Here is a 19,207-nt window from a genome sequence, read left to right on the forward strand (position 1 = left end):
GAGCGTTACAGAATCCATGCCAGACCCCATGCTGGAGAAGAATGAATATAGCTGACCCAGTATAAGGCACTTAAATTGGATGTTAAGTATTGATGCAGGAAGTGTTTGTTGCGCTGCCGCCCAAAGTCTGCCAGTTTGAGGTGGGTCACCTGTAAGACTGCAGAACAGAAAGGTGATGTCTGGAAGGTTTTGAATTAATCATAACCACGGGCAAAGCTCTGGGCAACCCTCCAGACCATCGTTTTTCAGCCTGCCAAGCCATTACAGAAGGAGAAAAACCATATGCAAATCATGCTTGCTCCTACCCCAAAAGGGGCAGTGCAGCCCGAACTGCTAGGTCACATCCCTTCTGCACAAGACCACAAGCATCCCCAGACATGTTTGAGCCTTGTTGGGCGTCATCAGTGAGGAGTAGCTTGGGTCTCTAGGCCCAGCAGACTCGGGACCCACGTCTGGGCAAACCCGTCCCCCTCGGGGTGACTTTAGCAAAACAGAAAGGTGATGGCTGGAAGGTTTTGAATTAATCATAACCACGGTCAAAGCTCTGGGCAACCCTCCAGACCATCGTTTTTCAGCCTGCCAAGCCATTACAGAAGGAGAAAAACCATATGCAAATCATGCTTGCTCCTACCCCAAAAGGGGCAGTGCAGCCCGAACTGCTAGGTCACATCCCTTCTGCACGAGACCACAGGCATCCCCAGACATGTTTCAGCCATGTTGGGCGTCATCAGTGAGGAGTAGCTTGGGTCTCTAGACCCGGCAGACTCGGGACCCACGTCTGGGCAAACCTGTCCCACTCGAGGTGACTTTAGCAAAACAGAAAGGTGATGGCTGGAAGGTTTTGAATTAATCATAACTATGAACAATGGAGTCCACACTGCTGTAAAGTTAATTTAAGAGTAGTTTTTGTGGTAATTTAATTAATAAGTGTATCAACCTGATATCACTAAACCAGAAAATTAGTGGCTGTAGCAAACTCTGAAAGCAATCAAGATAATCTCATGGTAAAAAAGAAATGTATTGCCGTAAAAATTATATTTCAAAGAGCATAATGATAAATGAATAAAACAGTCTTGTAAATAATTAAACAAATCTGAAGTTAAACAATAAAACAGAAAATAATAAGTTTGAACAGTCCCTTGGCTCATCACAGTGAGGAAGAAAACAAAAAAATGAACAATAAATAAATAAATAACTATCAACTCCAGGTATTGACTTATATTCAGCCAAAACTCTAATTATTGGGTTGATGAATTTTCAAATTTTTTGGTTAACAAAGTTTTTTTTGTTCGTTTAATTGACGGCAGACCTGTCAATTAAACGAACAAGAAAAACTTTGTTAACCAAAAAATTTGAAAATTCATCAACCCAATAATTGATGAGGCCTAAAATCCAGATTATGCAATGGGTGCTGAGCTCTCCTAAAACACACAGAATAGGACACGCTCAAGAAGCCAGCATAATCAAATGGAAATGGTATATTCAAGACAGAGCTAAATCAGGGAAGGGTGGGGTTGCCAAATTACATGAGCAAGTGGCCAATATACCACCCTCAGATTACATACCACCGGAAAAGACTGAAAAGCGCAAGTCTGCCATGAAATAGAGAGTACCTTATGGCGATCTGACCGTAGAGCAGACAGGCCATGCCTGGTTTACAGATGGCTTGGCCCGATATGTGGGAACCAAGCGATACTGGAAAGCAGTGTCTTGCAATCCCAAGACAAAAAAGATTTTGACAACGTCAGGCAAAGGGAAGAGCAGTCAGTTTGCAGAACTTTACGCAGTTTACCAAGCATTGAAACAAGAGACCCTTGGTCGATGTCATTTGTACACAGATTCATGGTCAGTGGCGAATGGATTGGCGTTGTGGCTGCCAACCTGGCAAAAGAATGGATGGATGATTCATTCAAAAGAGTTGTGGGGAAAAGAACTGTGGCAAGATATTGCTGAAATGTTATCACAAAGTGAAGTCACTGTGTATCATGTGGATGCACATTGTGCTGCAGATTCATTAGAACGTTGGTTTAATTCTGTTGCAGATGAACACACCAAGATTTCATCTGTGGATGCAGAGGCTCAGGATGACGATTTGGAGGGTTTGGCAAAGTGGACTCACCAGAAATGTGGGCACCTTGGAGAAAAGGCTACTACCAGGTGGGCACAAGCTCGAGGAATTAGTGTTCCTTTAGAGGTAGTGAAAAAAATCATTTTGCAATGTCCAGTGTGCCAACACCAACAGCACAGGCCTATCCCTCAGATTGTCCAGGGTACGTTGCAAAGAGGAAAATTACCAGGTCAAATTTGGCAGATTGATTACATCGGTCCCCTGCCAATCAGTAAAGGCTGTCAGTATGCATGCACTATTGTGGATACATACTCTGGATATATGATAGTTTTACCGTGCAAACGTGTCACACAACTGAACACCATTAAGTTGTTGGATCAGATCACGTTGCATTACGGGGTGCCTTTGCAGATTCAAAGTGACAATGGGTCACACTTCAAAGGCAAATTAATTCAGGAATATTGTCAGGAAAAGAGTATTGAATGGCTCTACCACGTGCCCTATTACCCTGCAGCTTCAGGATTAATTGAACAGATCAATGGTTTTTTGAAAGAACAGCTGCGTAAATCTGGAGATGGCAGTTTAGCAGGCTGGCGTCATCGTGTGTTTGATGCGGTGCAAGTGTTAAACAATAGGCCTGTGAATAATCATGACACTCCTTTGATGCGGCTAATGACTCCTGCTTTACATATTCAACCCAACTCACGTCAGAGAGACCCTATTGTACTGGGAAACGACCCTGGGTTCTTTAGCTCCCTATCGGGCGACCCCAGAATCAGCAGGGGAAGACTTGCATTCTCATGAGGAAATCAGATTAGACCCGAGAGGGATTGTTGTGATTGTAACAGGGATTGGGGTACAAATTCCTCCAGAGCATATGGGATGGATTGCCCCTAGTTCTGGCCTAGCATTGAAGGGAGTTCAAGTGCTGGGAGAGGTCATTGATGCAGATTACCAAGGCGAGATCAAAGTCATCTTGATGAATAGTGAGGACCAATTGACACCGATCCATAAGGGCGATCAGGTGGCCCAGTTCATTATTGTTCCTGTTAAGTGGTACATGATTAAAAAGGGGGAGCCTCCCACAGTGTTAACTACCCGTGAGGATCGTGGTTTTGGCTCTTCGGACAGTATGGTACCGGGTATGAAGGTGTGGGTTGAAAGACCAAGTGGCCCACCAGTGTCCGCGGATGTTATTGCATCAGGCAAAGACCAGGTAGTCTTAGTGCTGGAGCCCGGTTGAAAGAAATGGCAGTATGTGCTTGCAGACAAACATTACCCAAGAGAGTGATTTTCAACAATGATATCTCTTTTCTGGGTTTGCCTTGTAGATCCTGTGTCTGGCTGGTGTAATTGTGGGACTAAATGGACTCCGTTTGGGAGAGTCAAATATCATGCTGCTTCCCACGAAACATATCGCATCTGTGCCAGCGATCCATGGGAAACCGATGATGATGAGCAATGATGTCCAAAAGCAGTCCTATGCCGATAAGCCAGCCAGACCGAAGAAATGGATTTGTGGAATGCGAAAATCACGTCAGGTGCAAACGCAAACAATGTTGATGCCAGCTATACAACAGATGTCTTTAGGACTGAGTAAATATTCCCCGGTAATTGCCCAGACAGAAAATATGTGGACATATTTGGCACAACAGGTACTTAACATTACGCACTTTTGCCTTACTGATGTGCATCATGCAGAAGCTTTGCTGACTACTTGTTTAGTAGCGGTGCAGACACCAGTTCCGTTTCTAAAGCACATTTTTGGCATCATGCACAATGATTCTGCAGTTCAAAATTTCGATATCAGACTTGCACTTCAAAATTTCGATATCAGACAATCCTTTTCAATTTATGAGCACTGCAGGTTTTGCCAGGAAACAGATCGCAAGTGGAGAAACCTGACACGTATTATAACGTACAATATAACTCAAGGCGATGTGTGTTACTTTATGACCTGCAATGTGAAAGAAATTGGCAAATGCCAACAGCTGAGTTTAACCAAACAGAAAAATCAAACTGCGTTTGAGAAAAGGTGTTCACGAGTTCCAAGCACATGTACCAGTGTGAATAATACTATGTCTTGCAATCAAACAGTGATAGCTGCCAGTCATATGAATCACTTAAAACTTCCAACTGGATGGCTCTTCTCATGTGGCAATATCACATACACTTACATTCCAGCTAACATTTCCAGAGGTCCATGTGCCTTAACTCAATTAGGGCTAATGATGTTCCCCTTACACCTAGCAATGTCTCGAAGCAAAAGGTCAACTTTTGAATCTGTGGGTTTATCCCCAGATTGTGATTCACATGTGCATTTGTTATCAGAGGCTGAAGTTCTAGCATTAGCCCTTTCATTAGGGGGAGTCTGGGGTTTAGCTGCTGGGGGCTACCAATCTTTAATTAAACTAGCATGTTTAGTGGTAAAAGGACTTAATCATACTTCTCAAGCATTAGAAGAGTTGGGGGGGTGCTGTTGCACACAACGCTGATGGCCGCCTGAGAGGAGAGCTCCGGCCCATAATCTATCCGTTCATCCAATTAATCCTTTCTGGAGCTACCGGCGCACCTATAAACACTTACGACGGGTGGCAGAGGATCTGTGGCACCGCTCACTCGAATCACGGAGGAAAACGGACTTGGAATCCCAAGATACGGCCCAGGGAAACCGCACCATGGAAACAGTGGAGGCGGTCCCGTGTCGCGGCTCCACGGCAAAATCAACGCAGCCCGGTGACGTGACTGACTGCAGGCCGAGCGGGGGAGGGGCCACGCTAAGTGCCTCTGGGCCGGGAAACCCGCCGGAACACTTCTGAATTGGCTCGCGGCGAGCTCCACAGTTACCCACCCAAGCGAGTGTGCCGGAATAGTCTCGGGCTGCCCGCGGGGGGCGAACCGCCCTCCTCTTGCCAAACACTGTGCCCCGACGGCGGTGGACTGCCGCAGCGGTATCCTTTGCCGCGGCCTCTTCCGGGGCTTGTGGCTCCGCGCCCCCACGTTGGGGAGACGCGGATCCGCCCGCTCCCTACGGCGAGTCTACCTGAGGAGTGCGGGCCCACGAGTCGACGGGGCCCCGCTGTGATCAGCAGTGCGGACCGCTGCTGCACATCGTCCGCTGCTGCTGGGACATGAGCACACCAGCCCAAGACAGGAACCCACGACAAAGCCCCTGCATTGAAGGTGCCGGCTGCTTGGACTCCCACAAACTTTGAAGGTACTATCCTTTCGCCCCAAACCCATGGGGCAATAACCCATTGGGTCCAGTTTACACCCTGAGTTGATGCTGCAATTACAAACTGGGGGACCGGGCTGACCTGCAGAGCGGAGTGCCCTGCTGGGGACATCCAGAGGTGGTGGTCCGCGCCATCCAGGGGGAGCCCACGCACCCTGTTGAATTTAGGGGCCCCCAGTTCCAGGGGGACCCACAGCGCAGCGGACGGGCGGGGTGTACGCCGTACTGGCTACTGCAACTGGGCAACATCCTGTGTATATGGTCATACACCATCCCCTGTCCACTGCAATAGACTGCAGAGGGGCACCCACAGGAAACATTGGAAACACTATACCGTTGAAGCCGGCGGAGCCCACATAAGCATCATAAGCTTGACCTGCAGCTCAGCTCTACAATACAAGCTCCAACATAACCCTGGTACCCCCATTTCTCGATAGCCAAACTTCACAAGCCCGATCTAGGCGGCAGGAGTGATCGCCATTTGGGAGCACGGACATACTACGCCCCATCCAAGACAACCGAAATATCACTATAGAGAACAGAGGGACGTGGGAGAACACAAGCCACTCGACCCACCATATGGGCCGCCACGAAAAGAAGGGGACGGGCTCCAAGAAAACAGGCCCAATGGACTCCTTCGCCAGCTCCCAGCGGCACGGGTCCACCACTTAAGCCAATGGACAGTCAACCAGAACCTCCGTTGGATGAAAGAGTGGACAGGTTGATGTCAATGGTCCAGAATGGCTTTCTTGCGGTCAATAGCAAATTGGACGATACTGGGGCTACAATCAGCTCCTTGAAGGCAAGGGTCGATAAGGAAAGCACACGCATCACTGAAGCGGAAAACAGGATCAGCACCAATGAGGATTCGATAATACAACACAGCCGTGACATCGCCCAGCTGTAAGGTGACTTCCAAAAAACCCTGAATAAATGCGAGGACCTTGAGTCGTGGTCCAGAAGAAATAACATTGTCTCGTCGGGGTGGCCGAAACCTTTGGCAGGGGATCCATGGAACGTCAAGTGCAAACCCTTCTGAAATCCCTTCTTGGCCCTGACTCCTTCTCAGACCATTTTCTTGTGGAACGTGCCCATCGTACCCTAGCATCTCCTCCCAGACCTGGAGCACCACCCCGTACGATAATTGCCCGTCTCCTCAATTACAGGGACAGAGATGCTATCCTGAGACTATCCTGGCAAAAAGGCACTTTACCCTACGAGAACAACAGAATACATATATACCCGGATTTTTCGACAAATGTGCAAACACTAAGAAGGTCCTATGAACCAGTTAAGAAACAACTGAGACTACGCCAGATTCCCTATGCGCTCATCTTCCCGGCAAAAATGAGGATCCAGCACGGCTTTGAAAATCCTGCGGAGGCCATGTCATATGTTGAAGCCTCCATCCCTCTTCGACCCCCCCCCCCCCCCGAGGCCGGGCGATAAACCAGAATTTGCCATCCCAGCCCGCTGAGGAACCGGAGGACCCCGCCGGCTGACAGGCCTCCGTTCACACTGCACTGTTACAAAGTTCAAACCTGTGGAGGGCGAGGTGGCCCTCATCACTATTTGTTTGAAGTAGGGCTGTGAGCCCCCTTGGTAGACGGCCACGTGAATACAGCTTTCACCCCCAGGAGATTTCCCAAGTTATGGTTCAAGGGATACATCATCGGGTTGGGGTTTATGATGCAGGTGGGGGTTTGAGGGGAACTCAAGAAAAGAGTTAATCCTGGCAATATGCCAGGACTGTTTGGGGAAGTTATAATGTTAAAATCAGAGAGCTGTTTTTTAGCAGGGCACCCGCACTACTTGCGAAAGTGGTGATGCATCAGGCAAGCGCTCATTCCGAGATACGACTATGACACAGGCTAACAAAGGCTTAAACATTAAACTACTATCCTGGAATATTCGAGGGCTTAACAACCCGGTTAAAGCGAGGAAGATTGCAGCATACATTGTACGCCACAACCCCCATATTCTTCTTATACAAGAGAAACATGTATATGGTAGTGTTAACACCAAATTCCTGCCACGGTGGGGCCCCCACAGATATTACACGGAATACTCAGCTCAATCCAGGGGAGTACTGACACTTGTACATACCAAGCTGTGCTTCAAATTTCACTCTAGTAAGATAGACCCGCAGGGTAGATATGCACTGGTGTGGGGGGAGATAGCGGGGAGCCAGATAATACTGATTAATACATATGGACCCAATGTAGATGACCCGCAATTTTACTGTACAGTATTGGATATGCTGTCCACATCGGGGAAGGCACAAATAATCTGGGGTGGAGATTTTAACACAATACTCGACCAATCCCTGGATTGATCTTCAGCCACCCCCAGGGCCCCATCCAAAGCCACACTGGTCGTGAAACAATTGATGGAACAGACTGACATGATAGATGCGTGGCGTACATTACACCCATATGAGAGGAAATTTACCTTCTATTCATCTGTCCATGATTCCCAATCGCGCATAGATTACTGGCTTATCAGTTCATCCCTAGCTGGAACGGTTTCAAGCTGCGAAATACACCCCTGCACTCTCTCAGATCACTCACCGATAACACTCGACATCAACCTAGGTGATACTCCACCTCCGGCTAGAAGATGGAGGATGCCCCCCACGATCCTTAGAGACCCCCATGTCTGTGAAGCCCTACATACTGAAATCAGGGAATTTCTGGAACTAAATGAGGGTTCAGTGAGCACATATGCTACCCTGTGGGAGGCATTCAAGGTTTGGATTTGGGGAACCATCCTGGGTAAATCCATGGGCATGCTGAAATCTGTCCGAAGCGAAATGGGTATAGCTGAAGCCAAAATAGACTCATTACAAACGGAATATAGCGCCACACTTGATAAGGAAACCCTGTCGAAAATCCACAGGAATTCAATGAACTGGCCAATAGGGAAGTCCTTTACATGGCTGCCCCAGCCAAAGCCCATAGATACGGGGAAAGTAATAAGGCGGGCAAATTCTTGGCCAACATGCTTAGAGCTGATAGACACCATAATCTGATCGCCAGCATACAGACACCGGTTGGGGTAACGGTTAATAAAGAACAAGACATTAACTCCACATTCGCCGACTTCTACTCTTTGTACTCTAACCACGATGTAAAAACCAACGATGATACATTCAGGTACCTGGACGACCTAGACCTCCCAACATTTACCCCTGAGACACGAGATATACTGGACCAACCTATCACAGTCGAGGAACTTATCACAGCTATTAAATCCTTGTCCGGTGGCCGGGGCCCCAGTTCAGACGGCCTGAGCTCTGAATTATATAAGGAATTTCAGCATGAATTAGCCCCTCTATTATTGAAGGTGTGGGAGGAGGCCTTGAACCGGGGTGTCCTCCTGGAGTCGTTGGGCGAAGCAATTATCACGGTTCTCTTGAAACCCTGTAGACCGGCACAAGACATGGCCTCCTTCAGACCCCTTTCCTTGATAAACACTAATGCGAATATTTTGGCTAAAGTACTAGCCACCAGACTCCTGCCGTACATGCCAATCCTGGTCCACACAGACCAGGCTGGCTTTATACCAACGAGATCCACAGCCCTGAACTTAAGGCGTCTGTTTGGCGTGATGGCACAGATTGATCCGAAGGGAAAAGAGGCGGCTGTGGCTCTGGATGCCGAAAAGGCCTTCAACTCTGTCTCCTGGACACATCTCTTTCTAGTGCTCGAGCGGTTTGGTCTCGGTCAATATTTTATTAAACGTGTGTGGCCGTCTGCCAAAGTCCTAACCAATAATACCTTATCCTCTACATTTCTGTTACATAGGGGAACCAGATAGGGCTGTCCCTTTTCACCCATCCTTTTTGCACTTACCATAGAACCAATGGCTGAATATATCCGTAAGAACCACTCACATAGAGGTCTCAGGATGACGGGTCCCCCACAGATCATATCACTATACGTGGACGACACCCTACTGTATGTCCGAAACCCATAGGAGAATGTGCAACACATGTCAGACATACACAAGTTCTCAGAATACTCGGGATACAAAATCAATGTCCCAAAGTCAGAAATATTTCCTTTGACCCCAAATAGGGGAGACCTATCCGGGATTAGGGGGTTTAAGCCTGCTCCTACTGAGGTACGCTATTTGGGAATCATGGTAACCAGAGACAAACGCTATATACACAAAATCACGGTGCTGCTAAGCCTGACGACCAAGTTCCAGCTATGGCTAATCTCCCACTCTCTCTATACGGCCGAGTGGCACTACTTAAAATGGTGGTTCTGCCCAAACTTCTATATTATTTCAACAACAAGCCCTTTTTTACGAAACTCAAGTCACTCACGTCCTCCTTTATTTGGAATGGGAAGACGGCTAGGCTAGGGTGGGCTAAGATGGTAGAACCATATTCACAGGGCGGTATTGCTGCTCCTGATTTTGAACTGTATTATTTAACTGCACAGGCACAATTTGCGGAGCATTGGTTAGACCGCGAGGAGACAGCCCCACATATACCCCTTGAAAAACACGCTGCCTGTCCCAATGACATACGTTCCGTTATCTTCAATTCCACTTACAAGGACACTTGCCCATTTGACCCAGTATATACCACCACACGCGCCTGGGCCAGGATCTATAAAAGGATTGGCCTGGAGACCCTTTATGAACCAGAGGCCCCCCTGTGGAACTTCGAGCATCTCCCCAACCTTTGACAGGGCACTTCAGCAATCTTGGGACCCCAATAAGCTCTTTAAGATGGAGGACATGTTCCCGGATGGCACGTTCTGCAAATTCACAGACTTTATAGATGTGGTGGGAGGGGGCCAGCTTAAACACTTCCGGTTCCATTGGATGAGAGCCGCTTTTGCTGCTAGATGGCCAACATTCCCACTGGAACCCCAGGCACACAAATGTATTAGAGCTGTGGTATCCACAGATGGTCATTGCAAGGGGGTCTCAATGCTATACTCCTTGGTGCAGACTCACTCCACTTCACGTAACACAATTAAAGAGACCTGGGAGCACGACACGGGCACCCTGATCGACGACATCAGATGGTCCCGTTACTGTCAACTCACCAAATCTGTTTCAATGAATTCTGGGCTCCGACTGATACAATTCAAAATCTTAAACCAATTGCATTATGCCCCTGCTAAACTAGTCAAATTTGTGGAAAACTGTACAGGGTCTTGTCCAAAATGTAATGCCCCTAATGCTGGAACGTATCATATGTATTGGTCATGCCCCTTGATTGTGGAATTCTGGCGGGAGGTGGCGGGACTCCTTGAGGAAATAACGTTGATCCCGGCGACTCTGTCCCCTTTGAAGTACTTGTTTGGTGACATTGGTAAAGTGAAGGAAACCACTAGGAGATTATTTAATATCTCATGTATTGTTGCCAAACGATGTATCCTGAAATGTTGGAAATCCGCAGCTGCACCAACCCGAGCTAAATTTCCCGAAAGACCTATTATGGTAAATAATGATGAGGAACTTTTTGTACTGTCGGTCCTGACACCCTGTCGTCCCAAGGACATATGGGCACTGTTGCGTCTATATCTGTGTAATTTGATGCCTGACGAAGATGCAACGCCTTCATCTTCGCCCTGATCTGCAATATTTGCCTGTCCATTATATGCATACGTGCAACAGAACTATGCTTAAACCCAAATGCAATGTTTATGTAAATGGTCTTGCTATAGAGCTGCTCTCTTAATAAATAAAAGTTTTTAAAAAAAGCATTACAAGAGTTGCTCCTTGATAGCAAAGTTATTAGTAAAGCAACTTTGCAAAACAGGTCTGCCGTTGATTATCTCTTGCTGAAACATAATTTGGGCTGTAACGCAGTTGAAGGTATGTGTTGTTTCAATCTAAGTGACCATTCACGATCCATTGAAAGTCATATTAGAGGTTTGAGGGACCTCATTTCCCAAGTGTCTCAAGATCATACTGGGAATTGGTGGGATTGGTTATTTTCATGGATTCCTGACATTGGGGGTACACTGCGTTACGCCTTTGCTTGCATTTGTATTATTTTGGCTATTATAATAATTGGTTGTTGTTGTATTCAATGTATTCCCAACTTGGTTCTGATGTTTCGTCGGTTTCAGAGCCCGGCTTCTCCACCACTGGGCTATGGAAGATAAATATCCAAGGGTGGATTGTTATGCTTGAGCTAAAACATGGCGCTGATGCGCAGCACATTCTGAGGCATTCAGAGCTATAATGGATATTTATTCCATGCCTCAGTGAAAACTGCACTTGCTTTGCTAAAAAACATACTTTCAATGTTATTCTTGCTGAGCCTGGTATGCAGACCTCAGTCTGTGCTGGGAAAGCTGCTGGGATCCACAGGTGCCGGCTGGCACCAGATATAAAAAAGGGTTTCGTTATGTCCTGCTCAGGATGCGTTATAGAATTGTTTTCCGTGGTGCTTTAGAAGAGGGAAGCTTTGCTCCTTGGGGTTACTGTCGGTTGACCCGGCCGGCAACCAACGGTCACTCAGCAATGCGCAAGCGCTAATGCCAGAAGCTTCGAGAAATTGCCACCTCTTTTGAGGAGGGCTATATGCAGGGCTCTGTAAAGGTCAGGTGGAAAAAACACAAAGACCTCAGTCAGAGGGGGGACGCGTTGTTCTGACCATCCTGTGGGCTGTTGTGCTCTCTGCCTGGCTGTTACCGGGGTCATCCAGACGCTTCTGGCGAGATGATGGATTCAGTTACGCCCATGGTGACATATTTCCTTTATTTCTCTATCTTTTCTGTGATTTATTTCTGTTTTATCACTTGTTGCTTCTTAGCTATGAGTAAATAGCCGTATAAGTGCTCATTATTTTGCTAACTGCATGTCTGGTTGTGAGTTATTGCTCAGTCTACCTGCGTTCAAAGTATTTGCTCTGCTCTGCAAATGTACTGGTGATAAATAACTGTCTGTGCACTCTTGGCAAGCAATACACACCCAGAGTGGGACAGGTATGCCCAGATGTGGCTCCCGTGCCTGCTGAGCCTAGAGACCCCAGCTACTCCTCACTGATGAGGCCCAACAAGGCCAAAACATGTTTGGGGATGCTTGTGGTCTCGTGTAGAAGGTTGTGACCTAGCAGTTTGGGCTGGACTGCCCCTTTTGGGGTGGGACCAAGCCTGATTTGCACATGGTTTTTCCCCTTCTGTAATGGCTTGGCAGGCGAAGAATGATGGTCTGGAAGGTTGCCCAGAGCAACGCCAGTGGTTAGGATTCAGTCTAAACCTTCCAGCCATCACCTTTTTGTTTTTGCTTTGTCACCTGTAAGAATGACACATCAATCTCATTGTCCAATAGCATTTGTAGTATTGATTTGCGCTTGGAGGGGGAGTTCAGCCCATTGATGTTGTGGGAGGAGAACTTCAGGGTGCAGAGAGTTGAAGTGGAATCTGAGGCCCCCCCGGGATGTGGTTGGGGGGGGGGGGGGAGTTGAGTTGCAGGTAGATTAAGCATCATTTCGAGGGAAAGATAGCTGGGAGGCACGTTGCACCTGGAGGTTTTTAACTTCGGCCACCAACAGGTGACCAAAACTAATGGTTCGGGGAGCTGACTTTTTGGTGTCGGCAGACCCCCTGGCCAACAGGGCCAAACGTCCACCCCACACCAATGGGGCCGGGGTGGCTGTATATCTTTCCAAGGACTTCATGATGGAGTGTACCTTCGGAAGTGGGCATGGGCCGTGGGAAGCCTGATGCAGCCTTTCATGCTTCATGTGTCGGCTTCACTGAAGTCCTTATTGCCATGGTGTAGGTTTTCTGGGTGAGACTATGGATCATCTCCCCCTCTTGCTCTTATGTACCTTAGCCCAGGAGGCCCGTCTTGGCTTTGGTAGTGCAGGAACCGTTTCTCCCTCCGCACCCATGGAATTCGGACTTGGGGAGTCTTCAGGGGAGCCCGGACGCAAGATCTTTTCTGCGTCTTCAAGGTGGCTAATTCTCCGGGTTGTGCCTTTATAAGAAAATTGCAACGCCGTAGGGAAGAGCCATCTGTAGCAGATCCGGTGGTCCTGCAGGAAGAGGGTTAGAGGTCGGAGGGCTCTTCTCCTCTGCAAGGTGAGAAGGGAAAGGTCCTGGTATATTTGATGGGGGGGAGCCTGGAAAGTGAGCTCATGCCGAGACTGCCCAATCGCAGAGATAGCTTCCTTCGAGGTGAAGAAGTGGACACGTGTTATAACATCGGGGGGAGAGTCCGAGTCCGCTCCCTGACGGGGGCGTAGTGTGTGAGTGCGATCTAGCAGGAGTTTGTGTTTATCTAACTGCGGCAACAGGGACTGGAAAAATTCCCCCACATATTCCGCCAAGTCTTTGTCCAGCACTATAGACGGGATGCCCCGGGTCCTAAGATTGTTTTTGCGCCAAGCCCTGTTTGAGGTCCTCTTGCTTGTATTCGAGGATCTCGCACCTGTCCTGAAAGTCCCGGATTGAGCGCTGGACCTCCCCTAGGGTAATCGAATGATCCTGGCAGCGATTCTCTATCTCCCCGAGCCTCTGCTCCACTTCCGTGAGCCTTTGATCGGTTTGCTCTAGCTTCGCAGTGAGTTTGGGCATGCAGGATCTAAATTCAGCCTTAATGTCCGACATGAATGCATGTATGTCTTCTTTAGTAGCCAGGGCTCCTCTGTCGTCCACGGGCGTGAGTTTCAAAGGCTCAATTTCCTTTCCTTTATCCCATGAAAGTAGCATAGCAGCTATGTCCGGGTTCTTGGTGATTTTAGATTGTCTAGACTTTATGGCTTGGGGTGCAGGGGTGGCGAGGGCGATGGATTTCCCCAGGAAGGGGAGGTGCAGCACAAGAGCCAGTAAGGTCCTACTTGTGAGAACCCCTGATTGGATGGGGGGGGCCTCCGGCCCTTATGAACGAGCTCTGTAGGGTCCGTTAAGTGCTGCTCGTAGTTGCGTGGGGCAGGCAGTAGGGCCCCAGAAGACCCGAGGCTGTGAGAGAACAGGAAGCCCACCCAGAGGGGAGAGTCGGGGGAGGGGTGGGAGAGATGAGGCTCCAAAAAGTTGCGTGGGTTGGGGCCGCCGGGGCCGGTACTGATGTCCATTTGGCACCTGCCCGGGTCCCGAACAGTTGCTTGGTGCTCCTGGGTTTATGATGCCTGAGAGGATTTAGCGGGCCGGGGCACCCCAGGAATAATGAGGTTCTGCTCCCCGAGAGGGGGAATAGAGAGGCCACTTGTAGAAGAGTCTGCAGCAGCTGAAGATCAGGCTAACTCCCCGTCAGATGCGAGGGTGGTGGAGTTGAAGGCCAACTGGGGCCAGAGCAGAGGGGGGGGGGGGTTTCCAATGGGGGGGGTGATGTGTGGGCAGGGGGCCCCCTGGATCCTAGGTGAGCCTTGGTGTGGGCTCCTGGCCTGGCAATGAGGAAGAGGAGCCACTCTCTCACCAAGCCCCTTGGTAGTTCCAGTTAGTTGCAGCGGTGTGGCCCTTCAGGCCATGGAGTGTAGCTAAAATTATTGGGGGAGCCCCCCCCGTCGGTCCGCTCCACACGTCGCCGGCTACATCCAGGTTGTAGCCCGGGGTTGGTCCCCCTCTCCCTCGAGAGGGGACAAAGAGCAGCAGTGTAGCCCAGGGAGACCCGCCAGGTCTTCCGCCCCCCCACCGCTCGGAGACCTCCCCGGGCCCGCTTCTGAGTCCTCAGCGGCGGGCGGGGGAACTCGAGGGACCCCAGCTCCTCCTCCGCAGCTCCAGTGCCAGGCGCCCCTCCAGGGTCACAGGCCGCAGCAGCGGACCGCCCGCCCTGCGGCACCCACTCACAGTGACCGCAGGCGGAGGCAGACCAGTCCCCACCAATGTCTCATGAGCCGGGCAGGCTCTGGATGGTGTCACGGCCCGGTTCTCTCGGGGGAGGAGGGGCACCAGGCAGGTGAGTCACTGCTGATCGGGCCCTCGGAGAGAGGGGACGGGAGCTCCGGGGGTGGGCCTCGCATCCCAGGCCACTCTCCGGCTCCGTCTGCCATTCCGGAGAGGTGCAGCGGCAGGTCCGCAGCACCCATCAGGCTCAAACTTTAGGGTCCCAGGTCTGCCGAGGGCTGAGACTTAGTCCGCTGGGGCAAAAGACCTTCCTACACCAGATCATTTGCAGAAATGCAGCGCTGGGCCGCCAACATGTCATTTGAGTCAATGCTGCATCAGGTTCTCCACGGAGGCCATTAAAAGAGCATCCGCATCGCCAGCACTCTTGGCCACACCCCAGCATTATCCTTTTTATGGTAGTTTTTGATCACCATACAAGGCATAAATTCGTTTTCAAAAATTGATTAGCAGAGTTTGCTAATTAAAATTGTATTAATTCGCAAACACACCCATTTGATTCGCAATGTTGTACTAATATTCTTAATGTCACCAGAAGTTATTTGCACCGAAGACATGAAATGAGCAACAATGCAGCAGTTTTGCATAACAGTAAATTAAGGCATTAGTGAGAAAAGTTAGGACTTGTTGAGCGTGGAGACCATACTAATGGGATAAAGACACTATCTAAATGGCAAAGGACTGCTACATGCAAACAATTTAAAATTCAGCTAGACCTGCAGGTCAGGTAACTTAGTTTACCTATTCGAACTAAGACAAATGTACTCAACCCATAGTAACGAATGACAACAAATTTAGATGCAATTTCTGTAAAATGGTGCATGTCACTACAAACCCGCTTTATGGTTAGCACACTGCTACCACCCAGAGGCAGAGCTATGTACAGTAAAAGTTTTATTTGACATTTACTGCAAAGTAAATGTTACATAAACGTTTGAAACATCCCTCGCAAATACTACTCGCCCTTCATAAAACTACTTGACTATGCAAGTGGGCAAAAAGATTTTGCAAGCCATGGTTGAGTGTCTGTAAAACATAAAAGGTTAGCTGCATGAATGGGCACAAATAAATAGATATGATAAAAAAGGTTCTGAAAACAGTTTTGCCAGCTGTCTCCCACAGATGCTAACATATCATGCAATCATAATTATAAAACAAAGCGGGCTCTGGAGGCAAACTACAGTGTATAGTACTGCAGTAGATCTGTATGAACCAACTACTGATCACTACTTTGCGTAAACCTCTGGTTAGATTTGTGTATTCATTATGTAATAGGGAAGAAAACAATGGACTATGCAGAGTGGATGGCAAAGCAAGCAGAGAACTGGGCAAACTAGGTGGAATATTGTAGTTTGTGGTCATCTCGCTTTCACGGTAGCTGGTATAAAGCAACAGAGTGATAACCTCGTATGTCAAGGAGTATGGGATCAGCTAATGGGTTGAGCACCAGTTGCACACATCTACGCAACCAACAGGTTACTGAACTAGGTGTGCCAACAGCATTTAATCGTGTGAACACATACTGGTCTTTGCCAGACAGGTATAGTTGGCTTGATAAAAGTATTACTAAAAGTAGAATTCCGATTACTTCTAGTTTGCAGTCATCTAGAAAAGAAAGACAAATGCACTTCTTGCCAAGCACTCCCAAGCAGGCCTTTGGCACATAAGAGTGGAGGAGAGGATTACTGTTATACTTTCTTTCCATTATCACTTGACGTGAACAGAGTGAAGAGGGCACCGAGGGCAAGAGAGGAATGCAGGGCTAGCTGTGCTTTGATTGAACATGTGAACTTAAATAGCTAGCTTTGCTACACAAGTATCAATTTGATTAGCAAACCTACAGAATTGCTTATCAAATTGCTATGCGACTGCTTATTTTATGCCTTGCCACATACCAGGGGTCTTCAAGCGTTGGCCATAAAAATGACTGGGACTCCCATAATTCTTCACAATGGACTATGCTGGCTCAGGCTGATAAGAGTTCTAGTACAGATCATCTGAAGAGCCAATGGTTGCAGACCTCTGCTACATACCAACACAAACAAATACATGGTGTGGAAAACATAACACTAAAGAGCCTGTTGGGCAGGAATAACCCTTAGAAATAGTTACGGTACGATTCAGGGGAGTGAATAATTATGAACCCCGTTTGTAAGCTCCAAATCAGGTACACTGATGAGACAAATACTAGCAGTGAAGAAGTACATTCATTCTGGTTCCAATACTAAAGTGATAGCGCACAAGGAACTGTAGCCAGGATAACCATAAAACATATGAGGAAATCAAAAGACATACAATTACTGCAAAGATAGTGGCCTAAAATGTGCAGCACATTTGGGATGGGAAACATACTGGCATAATAACCAAGCATGCAAAGTAGTATGTGGGTTCTATTTCTGTGCTATGCCCAAGGACAAGAGACAGGATCAATCTATCAACGGACAGAATTTCTATTTACTGAATAAAAAAGGTGATGAAAGTGACTGAGGAGACGGAGCAAAACATTTGCGAGGTATGTGTGGACCAGTGCAACTGATACATGAAATATAAAAACACAAGAAGGGGGAGACAATGCAGAGTGGGGTTTGAAAGACAGCTGAAGATGGAATCATTTCTCAGGTGCCTCGTCTTTTTGTCCTTATGTGGTTACCTCTGACCCATTTTAAGAAGCCATATGGTTTTGTGCTAGTCAATGTACATTGGCCAGTAAATTTAACTTCCAGGTATGAAAGTTAACCTTCAGCGCCAATTGACTTTACTATTCGGTTTTCTGTATCCTTTAGATGAGAGTTAAATTAAAGTGGCAGTGATTAGTTAACAGCTCTATTACAAATTAAATAAGGCAATTGTGATTTGCTCTGTGTGGAACATAATAAACATTGAATAACTATTGCTTTATAAAGCACCCTCTAAAAAATACACAACTTTCCTCAAAGCCTTAGCTTTGCTGACTCAAGTTATTTGTTCCTTTCCCACCCTTCCAAATTCTCTCCAACAAAGATTTCAAATCGGACTCTTCTGCCGCCCGCTGTATAAACCACATCAGTTTACACGATTGCCCACATATTTTGGATTCAATAGAAAGGTTAAAAAAAAAAGATGAAGTAGATAAAATAAATGAGGTTAAATAAAAATTGGATAGGACAGCATTTTAGTACAACTGAGAATGGCCTGCGGATGCACTGAGAATGTCTAGGATTCATTTGGGCTCATGGCCATCTTAAAGCATAACACCTGAACATATTAACTTACCCGCATGGACATTAGATCAAAACAAAGCTTATTTTCACTGGTTCCAAAATTAATGACCCCCTAGGAAAAAAAAAGACAAGAGTAAGTAACGCAACTGTTTCACTAATAAGAAATGATTAAACAGCTATATTACATTATCATGGATTATTATTGATGGAAAAACAAATTACTTAAAGTCAATAACAATTCCTTTAAAATTGTCCACAGGTGGAATTGAATACATATTTAAATGAGCATCCTGGGCAGGTCTGCATACTTTCAAGAAATTAAAAGATGCTGCGAATTTGGCATTTTTGCCCACAGTCATCACTATATATACAGTAACCCCAAGCCATGGTACGACAAAGTACATGTGCAGAATTGTTAGGGAAAAATCGGCCTACTATCTACAAAAACACTACTTATTAATTAGCTCAAAGAACCCATGGATAGATGCGAACATGAAATGTGCAGACTTCTGACTATTTTGATTTTCCGACCCTTTCCACAGAAATAAGGCAGAAACACTTTACTGTCCACAGCAAGTACTTTTCCCCACAAAACGCAGAATATATATATTTTAAATGGAAATTAGCAATACATTGGAACTTAAATGTATAAGGTTACTCACCATAGTGAGCACTTTGTAAAAAGCATTGAATTTTTCAAAAATGGGTCCTTCTCTTTTTACGTGAGCTACCGCACGCGGCCGTAACCCCGCCCTCCTTAGCTCCGCTCAGCACATCGCCCATCAGTCCTTTTCTATTGCCAGGTCAGAGACCTTTAAGCAATAATAGAGGAACCTTATTAGAGTGGACAGTGGGCGGGCGTTTGGAGGAAAGGGGACTATGG

The 19,207-nt window shown here is 47.3% G+C and overlaps 1 protein-coding gene across 2 annotated transcripts in view; it reads right to left on the reverse strand.

Annotated features, from left to right (window-relative positions):
- Positions 1-19,207, reverse strand: part of ACCS (1-aminocyclopropane-1-carboxylate synthase homolog (inactive)) — a 1,238,632-nt gene that overhangs the window by 1,057,495 nt on the left and 161,930 nt on the right. For both annotated transcript variants that reach the window (XM_069623318.1, XM_069623319.1), the window contains exon 4: positions 18,377-18,436. In XM_069623318.1, the coding sequence (XP_069479419.1) occupies positions 18,377-18,436 (60 nt within the window). The remainder of the gene's footprint in view (positions 1-18,376; positions 18,437-19,207) is intronic.

This window comes from Ambystoma mexicanum, chromosome 11 (genome assembly GCF_040938575.1).
Source record: "Ambystoma mexicanum isolate Mex_15411 chromosome 11, UKY_AmexF1_1, whole genome shotgun sequence".
In the NCBI taxonomy this organism is placed as follows: Eukaryota; Metazoa; Chordata; class Amphibia; order Caudata; family Ambystomatidae; genus Ambystoma; species Ambystoma mexicanum.